The sequence below is a fragment of the Heteronotia binoei genome, chromosome 4 (genome assembly GCF_032191835.1).
Source record: "Heteronotia binoei isolate CCM8104 ecotype False Entrance Well chromosome 4, APGP_CSIRO_Hbin_v1, whole genome shotgun sequence".
Lineage (NCBI taxonomy): Eukaryota > Metazoa > Chordata > Lepidosauria > Squamata > Gekkonidae > Heteronotia > Heteronotia binoei.
In genome coordinates this window covers 8,070,200-8,087,770 of record NC_083226.1, presented here as the reverse complement: position 1 = coordinate 8,087,770, position 17,571 = coordinate 8,070,200, and the positions used below count along the sequence as shown (strand labels likewise).

The 17,571-nt window shown below is 50.4% G+C and overlaps 1 protein-coding gene across 1 annotated transcript in view; it reads right to left on the bottom strand.

Annotated features, from left to right (window-relative positions):
- ILVBL (ilvB acetolactate synthase like) overlaps window positions 1-17,571 on the bottom strand; it is a 70,645-nt gene that overhangs the window by 4,395 nt on the left and 48,679 nt on the right. Inside the window, exons 12-14 of the mRNA XM_060236746.1 lie at window positions 4,424-4,593; window positions 1,292-1,362; window positions 981-1,052 (exon numbers count right to left, since the gene is read on the bottom strand). Coding sequence (XP_060092729.1) covers window positions 981-1,052; window positions 1,292-1,362; window positions 4,424-4,593 — 313 coding nt within the window. The remainder of the gene's footprint in view (window positions 1-980; window positions 1,053-1,291; window positions 1,363-4,423; window positions 4,594-17,571) is intronic.

Genomic DNA, 17,571 nt, shown 5'->3' with positions numbered 1-17,571 from the left:
GAAGGGACTGGACTCCCTGCTATGCCAAGTGGAACAGTCTAACTTCCTTCTTTTAGACTGAGCGGGAGACTAAGAGGTTCTAGCTGACCTTCTACTAAGGCAGGGGTGGCCAAACTGTGGCTCAGGAGCCACATGCGGCTCTTTCATACATACTGTGTGGCTCTTGAAGCCCCTACTGCCTCATTGGCTGGCTTGGAGCTATAGAGCAAAACCTATTTTTTTTTTCTCCATTGGCTGAGGCTCCTCCCTTGGGGAGGAAGGGAGGGGGAGGCAAAGCTTGTTTTTCCAGGCTCTCAGATTGCACAACAGATCTATTGAGCCAAGCCTCTCTTCCTTCTATTGGCTGAGGCTCCTCCCCCCCACCCCCTAGGGAAGGAAGGCAAGAGCCAGAGCTCCCTTTGCCCAGTTCCCTGGATCCCGTGGGAGAAATACAAAGAAAGCACCTTTAAGACCAAAGAGCGCTAATGTTTTAAGCATGTTTAAGTTTTAAAAAAATATATATATTTGTGTTTGTCTGTGTGCGTACGTGTGTTTGTCTGTGCCCTTTATAAAGTTTATATCTCTGCTGCCTAATCTTAAATAGGTACATACATGGCCCGGCCCGATATGGCTCGGCCCAACAAGGTCTCATGTCAGATCTGGCCCTCATAACAGATGACTTCGACACCCCTGCGCTAGATGGTTTCCCCAAAGGAACACAACCACTTCTAACAAGTAAAGTCTAAGAATTGTGGCGCTCCCCAGAGCACAGCCAATGACGTCTTTCTGTCTTAAGGCAGGGCTGAAGACGGGCCCCTGTGGGAGACGCTCTAGGAACCACCCCAAGATCACTGGCCCTGCCAGCCAACACGAGGAGCCCCATCCCAGACTGCTTCTCCCCGGACCACTGGAGAAGGTGAAATCCATACAGTTTTCTCTGAGCTCCTTGGAATGAGAATGAAATTAAGAAAAATGAAATGAGATAATCATAGATCATTCACCTTATGCCGCACGAAGGTGTCAAATTCCATTACGCTGAACCCAAGAGAGCCGTCTCCGTAAAGAATCCAGACCTGGCAAGGAGGAAAAAGGAGGGCAAGCGTAGTAGCTGGAAACCACAGTGGGGGTTGATATGGGAGCTCCCCAAAATTTCCCCACCCGACTGGGCCAGGGTGAGCCCTTGTAAGAGGGCTTCTTAACCAGCGACCGGAAAAGGGACCCAAGAACACGGCATTATCAACACAGGGATCTTTTTCCAGAGGGAAATCCCACCAGAACTCCCACTCGTGAGCTCTCAGCACGGAGTACGAACCTCAGATTCTGGTCTGCAGAGTTTGGCCCCCAAGGCAAAGCCTCCACCAACTCCTAAGGTCCCGAAAGCTCCTGTGATGAGAAGAGACGGTGAATCAGTAGGGAGCTGTCTAGTTCACATTCTCTACCCCCAACAGACTGTGTGGTGTAGAGGTTAAGGGCGGTGGACTCTTCATCTGGAGACCTGCGTTGGATTCCCCAGCCCCCCTCATAAAGCCAGATGGGAAGCCTTGAGCTAACCACAGCTCTCCCAGGACTATCTCAAACCCACCTTCCTCACAAGGTACCTGTTTGGGGGGGAGGAAGGGAAAGGTGATTGCAGGCAGTTTTGAGACTCCTTAAGGTAGAGGGAAGTGGGGTATAAAAACCTTTTCTTCATATCTAAAATAACCTCGTGGCTGGGGTTTGTCCAAAGCCTCCAAAGGATGGCAACCTCACAAACCTCTAGGTCAGGGGTGTCGTACGTGCGGCCCAGGGACCAAATCAGGCCCCTGGAGGGTTGTGGAGAGCCAGTTTGGTGTAGTGGTTAAGTGTGCAGACTCTCATCTGGGAGAACCGGGTTTGATTCCCCACTCCTCCACTTGCACCTGCTGGAACGGCCTTGGGTCAGCCAAAGCTCTCGCAGGAGTTGTCCTTGAAAGGGCAGTTGCTGGGAGAGCCCTCTCCAGCCCCACCCACCTCACAGGGTGTCTGTTGTGGGGGAGGAAGGGAAAGGAGATTGTGAGCCGCTCTGAGACTCTTCGGAGTGGAGGGCGGGATATAAATCCAATATCTTCATCTACCTCACAGGGTGTCTGTTGTGGGGGAGGAAGGTAAAGGAGATTGTGAGCCGCTCTGAGACTCTTCGGAGTGGAGAGCGGGATACAAATCCAAAATCTTCATCTTCTTCTTCTTATCAGCCCCATGAGCAAGTCTGCTTTCTTCTACCTCTCTCTTGCCTCCTTCTGTGTCACAGCTTGCTTTGCCAGGCTTGCTCAATCACACAGGAGCTACAAAGCAAAGCCTTTATTTTCTCCACTGGCTGAGGCTCCTCCCTTGGGAAGGAGAGGGGAGGAGGGAGAGCTTGCTTTGTCAGGCTCTCTCAATCGCACAGTAGTCTCTGAGCCAAGCCTCTTTTCTTCTACTGGCTGAGGCTCCTTCCCCTCCTCATCCCCTGGGGAGGGAGGGAAAGAGCCAGAGCTTCCTTTGCCCAGTCCCCTTGATCACACGGGAGAGATATAAAATCTTTGTGTTTTTTGTGCCCTTTATAAAGTTTATATCTCAACTACCTGGCATTACATTTTATGCCACACATGGCCTGACCCAACAAGGTCTCATTTATGTCGGATCCGGCCCTCATGAGTTTGACACCCCTGCTCTAGGTTATTTCCTGATGGGATCATTCTTGTAGCTACAAAGCTTTTCCTGATGTTCTCTCTATTCTCTCTTCATACAAAACGAATAAAACGCATCTTGCCCTCTTCTCCAGTCATCTTTTCTGGGATCCCATTACAAAGATGTTCCACAGCAAGGGTCCCCCCCAGCATGGTGCCCACAGCTGCAATGGCACCTTCCAGGTGTTTTTTTAAAAGAAAGGAGGCGGTGCCTGGTGGGGCTGACTGGCCAGGTGGGATCTGATGGGTTGTGCAGATATTGCTTTGGCAGCACAAGATCTTCCACCGCAGTGGTGTGGCTAGCTCCACGTCCTGCGGCAGCCAGTTTGTGGCAGCGCCCACCATGCTGTGTCACAATTCCAAAGGTGCCCACAGGCTCCAAAAGGTTGGGGGAGGTTCCCCTGTTCTAAAGATTAAGAGCCTGTCCCCGGATGAAGGCAAACATAGCACCTGATATCCATGGATTAGAGGCAGGCTCTTACATACCTAATTCTGATTCAGTTTGGTTTCCCTATATTTCTGGATTAGATAATCCGTTGTGGCTATCTAATTTGGCAAATACATGGTTTTTATTTATTATCTTAGCTTATTTTTTTCCTTTTTCTCTTCTCTCTTCTCAAATGAGAGCCAGTTTGGTGTAGTGGTTAAGTGTGCGGACTCTTCTCTGGGTGAACCGGGTTTGATTCCCCACTCCTCCACTTGCACCAGCTAGCATGGCCTTGGGTTAGCCGTAGCTCTGGCAGAGGTTGTCCTTGAAAGGGCAGCTGCTGTGAGAGCCCTCTCAGCCCCACCCGCCTCACAGGGTGTCTGTTGTGGGGGGGGAGAAGATATAGGAGATTGTAAGCCACTCTGAGTCTCTGATTCAGAGAGAAGGGCGGGGTATAAATCTGCAATTCTTCTTCTTCTTCTTCTTCAAATAAGCACAGGAAGCTCTAGTTTTTTTTCTGCTGACTATAAGGAAGAGACTTTGCACGAGTGAAACCTCGTTCTGCTCTCTATTAAGAGAAAACGCTCTACTGCGATGCCCACCAAAGCAGGTAAGCACAAGGCTGGTGTCGCTCCTCTGAGCATGCTGGGAGGGGTAGAGTGTGGCACTGCGTTGCAGTGCTGCAGAGAAGGGGGGTGGCCCAGGGGTGTTACTGCAAAGGGGGACACGCGGGCAGTAAGTCGGCCTGGGGAGCCACACGTCCTAGGGCCGGCCCTGGTTATACACCATTTTTCTCTCCCTGAAGGGGGTTCAGAACAGCTTACAATCACCTTCCCTTCCTCTCTCTACAACAGACATCCTGTCAGGTAGGTGGGGCTGAGAGAGTTCGGAGAGAACTGTGACTGGCCCAAGGTCACTGGCTTTACGTGGGGGGGGGGGGTGGAAATTAAACCCGGTTCTCCAGATTAGATTCTGCTGCTCTTGACACCAAACTGGCTCTCAGTTCCACTGGTGCCCGAATAAACTATTTGGTACTCCGGGTCTCTCTGCCATCCCAGATTGTTTGGTCCAACCCCCTAACTAACTGGATCAAGTGGGCACTCACACCAACAAATTCAACTCCGTCCACACCAATATTCTCTACTCAGCCTGGCAGTGGCTCTCCCAGGTCTCAGTCTCAGATCTTTCACGGCACCTACTGCCAGAGCCTTTTGTTTTCTTCCTCTGGAGATGTCGGGGATTGAACCTGGGATCTTCTGCATGCCAAGCAGATGCTCTGCCAGTGAGCCACAGCCAAAAAGGAGTTACCAGCCCACTCTTGCTAATATGTTACCTGGATCCAGCCAAGCCAGAGGACGAGTGGGCTGTACAATGTAGGCAGCGCTCCCCACGAAGTCTCCCCCATCCACCACCAGCAGGCTGTCTTCCGGCAGCAAGCGATCCACGTGATGCAGCAGCTTCAGGGGGTTGAGGTATCGCTCCACCGGCTCCTCTGCCTTCTCACTGTGGGGGGGAGGGGGGGACAAGGGTCAGGGGCCAGCCAGGACCACAAGGGCAGAGCTCGCTAACAGGGACTGCACGTCCTGCCGGGACTTCTCTTTTTAAAAAATGAAAACACTTCTGTCTCTCTGCCCCTTGCGTGATAACATCACAAAAAGGTAAAACAACAGAATAAGCAACACAGGATAAAAAGCATTATCATCATTATCAAAATTTATACTTTATTATAAATAAAACTTATTATTTTAACAAAAACAGGTTAAAATACACAGAACAATGACTGCCACAGACAGTGTTCCCTCTAAGCTGAGGTAGCGTGAGCCAGCTCACAGATTTTTAGCCTCTGGCTCATATATTTTTTAAGAACATAAAAGAAGCCATGTTGGATCAGGCCAGTGGCCCCTCCAGTCCAACACTCTGTGTCACATAAGAACATAAGAGAAGCCATGTTGGATCAGGCCAATGGCCCATCCAGTCCAACACTCTGTGTCACATAAGAACATAAGAGAAGCCATGTTGGATCAGGCCAGTGGCCCATCCAGTCCAACACTCTGTGTCACATAAGAACATAAGAGAAGCCATGTTGGATCAGGCCAATGGCCCATCCAGTCCAACACTCTGTGTCACATAAGAACAGAAGAGAAGCCATGTTGGATCAGGCCAGTGGCCCATCCAGTCCAACACTCTGCGTCACATAAGAACATAAGAGAAGCCATGTTGGATCAGGCCAATGGCCCATCCAGTCCAACACTCTGTGTCACATAAGAACATAAGAGAAGCCATGTTGGATCAGACCAGTGGCCCATCCAGTCCAACACTCTGCGTCACATAAGAACATAAGAGAAGCCATGTTGGATCAGACCAGTGGCCCATCCAGTCCAGCACTCTGTGTCACATAAGAACATAAGAGAAGCCATGTTGGATCAGACCAGTGGCCCATCCAGTCCAACACTCTGTGTCACATAAGAACATAAGAGAAGCCATGTTGGATCAGGCCAATGGCCCATCCAGTCCAACACTCTGTGTCACATAAGAACAGAAGAGAAGCCATGTTGGATCAGGCCAGTGGCCCATCCAGTCCAACACTCTGCGTCACATAAGAACATAAGAGAAGCCATGTTGGATCAGGCCAATGGCCCATCCAGTCCAACACTCTGTGTCACATAAGAACATAAGAGAAGCCATGTTGGATCAGACCAGTGGCCCATCCAGTCCAACACTCTGCGTCACATAAGAACATAAGAGAAGCCATGTTGGATCAGACCAGTGGCCCATCCAGTCCAGCACTCTGTGTCACATAAGAACATAAGAGAAGCCATGTTGGATCAGACCAGTGGCCCATCCAGTCCAACACTCTGTGTCACATAAGAACATAAGAGAAGCCATGTTGGATCAGGCCAGTGGCCCATCCAGTCCAACACTCTGCGTCACATAAGAACATAAGAGAAGCCATGTTGGATCAGACCAGTGGCCCATCCAGTCCAGCACTCTGTGTCACATAAGAACATAAGAGAAGCCATGTTGGATCAGGCCAATGGCCCCTCCAGTCCAACACTCTGTGTCACATAAGAACATAAGAGAAGCCATGTTGGATCAGGCCAATGGCCCCTCCAGTCCAACACTCTGTGTCACATAAGAACAGAAGAGAAGCCATGTTGGATCAGGCCAGTGGCCCATCCAGTCCAACACTCTGCGTCACATAAGAACATAAGAGAAGCCATGTTGGATCAGGCCAGTGGCCCATCCAGTCCAACACTCTGCGTCACATAAGAACATAAGAGAAGCCATGTTGGATCAGACCAGTGGCCCATCCAGTCCAACACTCTGCGTCACATAAGAACATAAGAGAAGCCATGTTGGATCAGACCAGTGGCCCATCCAGTCCAGCACTCTGCGTCACATAAGAACATAAGAGAAGCCATGTTGGATCAGACCAGTGGCCCATCCAGTCCAACACTCTGTGTCACATAAGAACATAAGAGAAGCCATGTTGGATCAGGCCAGTGGCCCATCCAGTCCAACACTCTGCGTCACATAAGAACATAAGAGAAGCCATGTTGGATCAGACCAGTGGCCCATCCAGTCCAGCACTCTGCGTCACATAAGAACATAAGAGAAGCCATGTTGGATCAGACCAGTGGCCCATCCAGTCCAACACTCTGTGTCACATAAGAACATAAGAGAAGCCATGTTGGATCAGGCCAATGGCCCATCCAGTCCAACACTCTGTGTCACATAAGAACATAAGAGAAGCCATGTTGGATCAGGCCAATGGCCCATCCAGTCCAACACTCTGTGTCACATAAGAACATAAGAGAAGCCATGTTGGATCAGGCCAGTGGCCCATCCAGTCCAGCACTCTGTGTCACATAAGAACATAAGAGAAGCCATGTTGGATCAGACCAGTGGCCCATCCAGTCCAACACTCTGTGTCACATAAGAACATAAGAGAAGCCATGTTGGATCAGGCCAGTGGCCCATCCAGTCCAGCACTCTGTGTCACATAAGAACATAAGAGAAGCCATGTTGGATCAGACCAGTGGCCCATCCAGTCCAGCACTCTGTGTCACATAAGAACATAAGAGAAGCCATGTTGGATCAGACCAGTGGCCCATCCAGTCCAGCACTCTGTGTCACATAAGAACATAAGAGAAGCCATGTTGGATCAGGCCAGTGGCCCATCCAGTCCAACACTCTGCGTCACATAAGAACATAAGAGAAGCCATGTTGGATCAGACCAGTGGCCCATCCAGTCCAGCACTCTGTGTCACATAAGAACATAAGAGAAGCCATGTTGGATCAGACCAGTGGCCCATCCAGTCCAACACTCTGTGTCACATAAGAACATAAGAGAAGCCATGTTGGATCAGGCCAATGGCCCATCCAGTCCAACACTCTGTGTCACATAAGAACATAAGAGAAGCCATGTTGGATCAGGCCAATGGCCCATCCAGTCCAACACTCTGTGTCACATAAGAACATAAGAGAAGCCATGTTGGATCAGGCCAGTGGCCCATCCAGTCCAGCACTCTGTGTCACATAAGAACATAAGAGAAGCCATGTTGGATCAGACCAGTGGCCCATCCAGTCCAACACACTGTGTCACATAAGAACATAAGAGAAGCCATGTTGGATCAGGCCAGTGGCCCATCCAGTCCAGCACTCTGTGTCACATAAGAACATAAGAGAAGCCATGTTGGATCAGACCAGTGGCCCATCCAGTCCAACACTCTGTGTCACAGAAGAACATAAGAGAAGCCCTGTTGGATCAGGCCAGTGGCCCCTCCAGTCCAACACTCTGTGTCACATAAGAACATAAGAGAAGCCATGTTGGATCAGGCCAGTGGCCCCTCCAGTCCAACACTCTGCGTCACATAAGAACATAAGAGAAGCCATGTTGGATCAGGCCAATGGCCCCTCCAGTCCAACACTCTGTGTCACATAAGAACATAAGAGAAGCCCTGTTGCATCAGGCCAGTGGCCCCTCCAGTCCAACACTCTGCGTCACAGAAGAACATAAGAGAAGCCATGTTGGATCAGGCCAGTGGCCCCTCCAGTCCAACACTCTGTCACATAAGAACATAAGAGAAGCCATGTTGGATCAGGCCAATGGCCCATCCAGTCCAAAACTCTGTGTCACATAAGAACATAAGAGAAGCCATGTTGGATCAGGCCAATGGCCCATCCAGTCCAACACTCTGAGTCACATAAGAGCATAAGAGAAGCCATGTTGGATCAGGCCAATGGCCCATCCAGTCCAACACTCTGTGTCACATAAGAACATAAGAGAAGCCATGTTGGATCAGGCCAATGGCCCATCCAGTCCAACACTCTGAGTCACATAAGAGCATAAGAGAAGCCATGTTGGATCAGGCCAATGGCCCATCCAGTCCAACACTCTGTGTCACATAAGAACATAAGAGAAGCCCTCTTGGATCAGGCCAGTGGCCCATCCAGTCCAACGCTCTGTGTCACATAAGAACATAAGAGAACTCATGTTGGATCAGGCCAGTGGCCCCTCCAGTCCAACACTCTGTGCCACATAAGAACATAAGAGAAGCCATGTTGGATCAGGCCAATGGCCCATCCAGTCCAACACTCTGTGTCACATAAGAACATAAGAGAAGCCATGTTGGATCAGGCCAATGGCCCATCCAGTCCAACACTCTGTGTCACATAAGAACATAAGAGAAGCCATATTGGATCAGGCCAGTGGCCCATCCAGTCCAACATTCTGTGTCATTTAAGAACATAAGAGAAGCCCTGTTGGATCAGGCCAGTGGCCCCTCCAGTCCAACACTGTGTCACATAAGAACATAAGAGAAGCCCTGTTGGATCAGGCCAGTGGCCCCTCCAGTCCAACACTGTGTCACATAAGAACATAAGAGAAGCCCTGTTGGATCAGGCCAGTGGCCCCTCCAGTCCAACACTGTGTCACATAAGAACATAAGAGAAGCCCTGTTGGATCAGGCCAATGGCCCATCCAGTCCAACACTCTGTGTCACAGAAGAACATAAGAGAAGCCCTGTTGGATCAGGCCAATGGCCCATCCATTCCAACACTCTGTGTCACAGAAGAACATAAGAGAAGCCCTGTTGGATCAGGCCAATGGCCCCTCCAGTCCAACACTCTGTGTCACATAAGAACATAAGAGAAGCCCTGTTGGATCAGGCCAGTGGCCCATCCATTCCAACACTCTGTGTCACATAAGAACATAAGAGAAGCCCTGTTGGATCAGGCCAGTGGCCCCTCCAGTCCAACACTGTGTCACATAAGAACATAAGAGAAGCCCTGTTGGATCAGGCCAGTGGCCCCTCCAGTCCAACACTGTGTCACATAAGAACATAAGAGAAGCCCTGTTGGATCAGGCCAGTGGCCCCTCCAGTCCAACACTGTGTCACATAAGAACATAAGAGAAGCCATGCTGGATCAGGCCAGTGGCCCATCTAGTCCAACACTCTGTGTCACATAAGAACATAAGAGAAGCCCTGTTGGATCAGGCCAGTGGCCCCTCCATTCCAACACTCTGTGTCACATAAGAACATAAGAGAAGCCCTGTTGGATCAGGCCAGTGGCCCCTCCAGTCCAACACTGTGTCACATAAGAACATAAGAGAAGCCATGTCGGATCAGGCCAGTGGCCCCTCCAGTCCAACACTCTGTGTCACATAAGAACATAAGAGAAGCCATGTCGGATCAGGCCAGTGGCCCCTCCAGTCCAACACTCTGTGTCACATAAGAACATAAGAAGCCCTGTTGGATCAGGCCAGTGGCCCCTCCAGTCCAACACTGTGTCACATAAGAACATAAGAGAAGCCATGTCGGATCAGGCCAGTGGCCCCTCCAGTCCAACACTCTGTGTCACATAAGAACATAAGAGAAGCCATGTTGGATCAGGCCAGTGGCCCCTCCAGTCCAACACTCTGTGTCACAGAAGAACATGAGAAGCCCTGTTGGAACAGGCCAGTGGCCCCTCCAGTCCAACACTCTGTGTCACATAAGAACATAAGAGAAGCCCTGTTGGATCAGGCCAGTGGCCCCTCCATTCCAACACTCTGCGTCACATAAGAACATAAGAGAAGCCATGTCGGATCAGGCCAGTGGCCCCTCCAGTCCAACACTCTGTGTCACATAAGAACATAAGAGAAGCCATGTCGGATCAGGCCAGTGGCCCCTCCAGTCCAACACTCTGTGTCACATAAGAACATAAGAGAAGCCATGTCGGATCAGGCCAGTGGCCCCTCCAGTCCAACACTCTGTGTCACATAAGAACATAAGAGAAGCCATGTTGGATCAGGCCAATGGCCCATCCAGTCCAAAACTCTGTCACATAAGAACATAAGAGAAGCCATGTCAGATCAGGCCAGTGGCCCATCCAGTCCAACACTCTGTGTCACATAAGAACATAAGAGAAGCCATATTGGATCAGGCCAATGGCCCATCCAGTCCAACACTCTGTGTCACAGAAGAACATAAGAGAAGCCCTGTTGGATCAGGCCAGTGGCCCCTCCAGTCCAACACTCTGTGTCACATAAGAACATAAGAGAAGCCATATTGGATCAGGCCAATGGCCCATCCAGTCCAACACTCTGTGTCACAGAAGAACATAAGAGAAGCCCTGTTGCATCAGGCCAGTGGCCCCTCCAGTCCAACACTCTGCGTCACAGAAGAACATAAGAGAAGCCATGTTGGATCAGGCCAGTGGCCCCTCCAGTCCAACACTCTGTGTCACATAAGAACATAAGAGAAGCCATGTTGGATCAGGCCAATGGCCCATCCAGTCCAAAACTCTGCGTCACATAAGAACATAAGAGAAGCCATGTTGGATCAGACCAGTGGCCCATCCAGTCCAGCACTCTGCGTCACATAAGAACATAAGAGAAGCCATGTTGGATCAGACCAGTGGCCCATCCAGTCCAACACTCTGTGTCACATAAGAACATAAGAGAAGCCATGTTGGATCAGGCCAATGGCCCCTCCAGTCCAACACTCTGTGTCACATAAGAACATAAGAGAAGCCCTGTTGGATCAGGCCAGTGGCCCATCCATTCCAACACTCTGTGTCACATAAGAACATAAGAGAAGCCCTGTTGGATCAGGCCAGTGGCCCCTCCAGTCCAACACTGTGTCACATAAGAACATAAGAGAAGCCCTGTTGGATCAGGCCAGTGGCCCCTCCAGTCCAACACTCTGTGTCACATAAGAACATAAGAGAAGCCCTGTTGGATCAGGCCAGTGGCCCCTCCAGTCCAACACTGTGTCACATAAGAACATAAGAGAAGCCATGCTGGATCAGGCCAGTGGCCCATCTAGTCCAACACTCTGTGTCACATAAGAACATAAGAGAAGCCCTGTTGGATCAGGCCAGTGGCCCCTCCATTCCAACACTCTGTGTCACATAAGAACATAAGAGAAGCCCTGTTGGATCAGGCCAGTGGCCCCTCCAGTCCAACACTGTGTCACATAAGAACATAAGAGAAGCCATGTCGGATCAGGCCAGTGGCCCCTCCAGTCCAACACTCTGTGTCACATAAGAACATAAGAGAAGCCATGTCGGATCAGGCCAGTGGCCCCTCCAGTCCAACACTCTGTGTCACATAAGAACATAAGAAGCCCTGTTGGATCAGGCCAGTGGCCCCTCCAGTCCAACACTGTGTCACATAAGAACATAAGAGAAGCCATGTCGGATCAGGCCAGTGGCCCCTCCAGTCCAACACTCTGTGTCACATAAGAACATAAGAGAAGCCATGTTGGATCAGGCCAGTGGCCCCTCCAGTCCAACACTCTGTGTCACAGAAGAACATGAGAAGCCCTGTTGGAACAGGCCAATGGCCCATCCAGTCCAACACTCTGTGTCACATAAGAACATAAGAGAAGCCATGTTGGATCAGGCCAATGGCCCATCCAGTCCAACACTCTGCGTCACATAAGAACATAAGAGAAGCCATGTCGGATCAGGCCAGTGGCCCCTCCAGTCCAACACTCTGTGTCACATAAGAACATAAGAGAAGCCATGTCGGATCAGGCCAGTGGCCCCTCCAGTCCAACACTCTGTGTCACATAAGAACATAAGAGAAGCCATGTCGGATCAGGCCAGTGGCCCCTCCAGTCCAACACTCTGTGTCACATAAGAACATAAGAGAAGCCATGTCGGATCAGGCCAGTGGCCCCTCCAGTCCAACACTCTGTGTCACATAAGAACATAAGAGAAGCCATATTGGATCAGGCCAATGGCCCATCCAGTCCAACACTCTGTGTCACAGAAGAACATAAGAGAAGCCCTGTTGGATCAGGCCAGTGGCCCCTCCAGTCCAACACTCTGTGTCACATAAGAACATAAGAGAAGCCATATTGGATCAGGCCAATGGCCCATCCAGTCCAACACTCTGTGTCACAGAAGAACATAAGAGAAGCCCTGTTGGATCAGGCCAGTGGCCCATCCAGTCCAACACTCTGTGTCACACAAGAACATAAGAGAAGCCATATTGGATCAGGCCAATGGCCCATCCAGTCCAACACTCTGTGTCACATAAGAACATAAGAGAAGCCATGTTGGATCAGGCCAATGGCCCATCCAGTCCAAAACTCTGTCACATAAGAACATAAGAGAAGCCATGTCAGATCAGGCCAGTGGCCCATCCAGTCCAACACTCTGTGTCACATAAGAACATAAGAGAAGCCATATTGGATCAGGCCAATGGCCCATCCAGTCCAACACTCTGTGTCACAGAAGAACATAAGAGAAGCCCTGTTGGATCAGGCCAGTGGCCCCTCCAGTCCAACACTCTGTGTCACATAAGAACATAAGAGAAGCCATATTGGATCAGGCCAATGGCCCATCCAGTCCAACACTCTGTGTCACAGAAGAACATAAGAGAAGCCCTGTTGCATCAGGCCAGTGGCCCCTCCAGTCCAACACTCTGCGTCACAGAAGAACATAAGAGAAGCCATGTTGGATCAGGCCAGTGGCCCCTCCAGTCCAACACTCTGTGTCACATAAGAACATAAGAGAAGCCATGTTGGATCAGGCCAATGGCCCATCCAGTCCAAAACTCTGTGTCACATAAGAACATAAGAGAAGCCATGTTGGATCAGGCCAATGGCCCATCCAGTCCAACACTCTGAGTCACATAAGAGCATAAGAGAAGCCATGTTGGATCAGGCCAATGGCCCATCCAGTCCAACACTCTGTGTCACATAAGAACATAAGAGAAGCCATGTTGGATCAGGCCAATGGCCCATCCAGTCCAACACTCTGAGTCACATAAGAGCATAAGAGAAGCCATGTTGGATCAGGCCAATGGCCCATCCAGTCCAACACTCTGTGTCACATAAGAACATAAGAGAAGCCCTCTTGGATCAGGCCAGTGGCCCATCCAGTCCAACGCTCTGTGTCACATAAGAACATAAGAGAACTCATGTTGGATCAGGCCAGTGGCCCCTCCAGTCCAACACTCTGTGCCACATAAGAACATAAGAGAAGCCATGTTGGATCAGGCCAATGGCCCATCCAGTCCAACACTCTGTGTCACATAAGAACATAAGAGAAGCCATGTTGGATCAGGCCAATGGCCCATCCAGTCCAACACTCTGTGTCACATAAGAACATAAGAGAAGCCATATTGGATCAGGCCAGTGGCCCATCCAGTCCAACATTCTGTGTCATTTAAGAACATAAGAGAAGCCCTGTTGGATCAGGCCAGTGGCCCCTCCAGTCCAACACTGTGTCACATAAGAACATAAGAGAAGCCCTGTTGGATCAGGCCAGTGGCCCCTCCAGTCCAACACTGTGTCACATAAGAACATAAGAGAAGCCCTGTTGGATCAGGCCAGTGGCCCCTCCAGTCCAACACTGTGTCACATAAGAACATAAGAGAAGCCCTGTTGGATCAGGCCAATGGCCCATCCAGTCCAACACTCTGTGTCACAGAAGAACATAAGAGAAGCCCTGTTGGATCAGGCCAATGGCCCATCCATTCCAACACTCTGTGTCACAGAAGAACATAAGAGAAGCCCTGTTGGATCAGGCCAATGGCCCCTCCAGTCCAACACTCTGTGTCACATAAGAACATAAGAGAAGCCCTGTTGGATCAGGCCAGTGGCCCATCCATTCCAACACTCTGTGTCACATAAGAACATAAGAGAAGCCCTGTTGGATCAGGCCAGTGGCCCCTCCAGTCCAACACTGTGTCACATAAGAACATAAGAGAAGCCCTGTTGGATCAGGCCAGTGGCCCCTCCAGTCCAACACTGTGTCACATAAGAACATAAGAGAAGCCCTGTTGGATCAGGCCAGTGGCCCCTCCAGTCCAACACTGTGTCACATAAGAACATAAGAGAAGCCATGCTGGATCAGGCCAGTGGCCCATCTAGTCCAACACTCTGTGTCACATAAGAACATAAGAGAAGCCCTGTTGGATCAGGCCAGTGGCCCCTCCATTCCAACACTCTGTGTCACATAAGAGAAGCCCTGTTGGATCAGGCCAGTGGCCCCTCCAGTCCAACACTGTGTCACATAAGAACATAAGAGAAGCCATGTCGGATCAGGCCAGTGGCCCCTCCAGTCCAACACTCCGTGTCACATAAGAACATAAGAGAAGCCATGTCGGATCAGGCCAGTGGCCCCTCCATTCCAACACTCTGTGTCACATAAGAACATAAGAAGCCCTGTTGGATCAGGCCAGTGGCCCCTCCAGTCCAACACTGTGTCACATAAGAACATAAGAGAAGCCATGTCGGATCAGGCCAGTGGCCCCTCCAGTCCAACACTCTGTGTCACATAAGAACATAAGAGAAGCCATGTTGGATCAGGCCAGTGGCCCCTCCAGTCCAACACTCTGTGTCACAGAAGAACATGAGAAGCCCTGTTGGAACAGGCCAGTGGCCCCTCCAGTCCAACACTCTGTGTCACATAAGAACATAAGAGAAGCCCTGTTGGATCAGGCCAGTGGCCCCTCCATTCCAACACTCTGCGTTACATAAGAACATAAGAGAAGCCATGTCGGATCAGGCCAGTGGCCCCTCCAGTCCAACACTCTGTGTCACATAAGAACATAAGAGAAGCCATGTCGGATCAGGCCAGTGGCCCCTCCAGTCCAACACTCTGTGTCACATAAGAACATAAGAGAAGCCATGTCGGATCAGGCCAGTGGCCCCTCCAGTCCAACACTCTGTGTCACATAAGAACATAAGAGAAGCCATGTCGGATCAGGCCAGTGGCCCCTCCAGTCCAACACTCTGTGTCACATAAGAACATAAGAGAAGCCATATTGGATCAGGCCAATGGCCCATCCAGTCCAACACTCTGTGTCACAGAAGAACATAAGAGAAGCCCTGTTGGATCAGGCCAGTGGCCCCTCCAGTCCAACACTCTGTGTCACATAAGAACATAAGAGAAGCCATATTGGATCAGGCCAATGGCCCATCCAGTCCAACACTCTGTGTCACAGAAGAACATAAGAGAAGCCCTGTTGGATCAGGCCAGTGGCCCATCCAGTCCAACACTCTGTGTCACACAAGAACATAAGAGAAGCCATATTGGATCAGGCCAATGGCCCATCCAGTCCAACACTCTGTGTCACATAAGAACATAAGAGAAGCCATGTTGGATCAGGCCAATGGCCCATCCAGTCCAAAACTCTGTCACATAAGAACATAAGAGAAGCCATGTCAGATCAGGCCAGTGGCCCATCCAGTCCAACACTCTGTGTCACATAAGAACATAAGAGAAGCCATATTGGATCAGGCCAATGGCCCATCCAGTCCAACACTCTGTGTCACAGAAGAACATAAGAGAAGCCCTGTTGGATCAGGCCAGTGGCCCCTCCAGTCCAACACTGTGTCACATAAGAACATAAGAGAAGCCATGTCGGATCAGGCCAGTGGCCCCTCCAGTCCAACACTCTGTGTCACATAAGAACATAAGAGAAGCCATGTCGGATCAGGCCAGTGGCCCCTCCAGTCCAACACTCTGTGTCACATAAGAACATAAGAAGCCCTGTTGGATCAGGCCAGTGGCCCCTCCAGTCCAACACTGTGTCACATAAGAACATAAGAGAAGCCATGTCGGATCAGGCCAGTGGCCCCTCCAGTCCAACACTCTGTGTCACATAAGAACATAAGAGAAGCCATGTTGGATCAGGCCAGTGGCCCCTCCAGTCCAACACTCTGTGTCACAGAAGAACATGAGAAGCCCTGTTGGAACAGGCCAGTGGCCCCTCCAGTCCAACACTCTGTGTCACATAAGAACATAAGAGAAGCCCTGTTGGATCAGGCCAGTGGCCCCTCCATTCCAACACTCTGCGTCACATAAGAACATAAGAGAAGCCATGTCGGATCAGGCCAGTGGCCCCTCCAGTCCAACACTCTGTGTCACATAAGAACATAAGAGAAGCCATGTCGGATCAGGCCAGTGGCCCCTCCAGTCCAACACTCTGTGTCACATAAGAACATAAGAGAAGCCATGTCGGATCAGGCCAGTGGCCCCTCCAGTCCAACACTCTGTGTCACATAAGAACATAAGAGAAGCCATGTTGGATCAGGCCAATGGCCCATCCAGTCCAAAACTCTGTCACATAAGAACATAAGAGAAGCCATGTCAGATCAGGCCAGTGGCCCATCCAGTCCAACACTCTGTGTCACATAAGAACATAAGAGAAGCCATATTGGATCAGGCCAATGGCCCATCCAGTCCAACACTCTGTGTCACAGAAGAACATAAGAGAAGCCCTGTTGGATCAGGCCAGTGGCCCCTCCAGTCCAACACTCTGTGTCACATAAGAACATAAGAGAAGCCATATTGGATCAGGCCAATGGCCCATCCAGTCCAACACTCTGTGTCACAGAAGAACATAAGAGAAGCCCTGTTGCATCAGGCCAGTGGCCCCTCCAGTCCAACACTCTGCGTCACAGAAGAACATAAGAGAAGCCATGTTGGATCAGGCCAGTGGCCCCTCCAGTCCAACACTCTGTGTCACATAAGAACATAAGAGAAGCCATGTTGGATCAGGCCAATGGCCCATCCAGTCCAAAACTCTGCGTCACATAAGAACATAAGAGAAGCCATGTTGGATCAGACCAGTGGCCCATCCAGTCCAGCACTCTGCGTCACATAAGAACATAAGAGAAGCCATGTTGGATCAGACCAGTGGCCCATCCAGTCCAACACTCTGTGTCACATAAGAACATAAGAGAAGCCATGTTGGATCAGGCCAGTGGCCCATCCAGTCCAACACTCTGCGTCACATAAGAACATAAGAGAAGCCATGTTGGATCAGACCAGTGGCCCATCCAGTCCAGCACTCTGCGTCACATAAGAACATAAGAGAAGCCATGTTGGATCAGACCAGTGGCCCATCCAGTCCAACACTCTGTGTCACATAAGAACATAAGAGAAGCCATGTTGGATCAGGCCAATGGCCCATCCAGTCCAACACTCTGTGTCACATAAGAACATAAGAGAAGCCATGTTGGATCAGGCCAA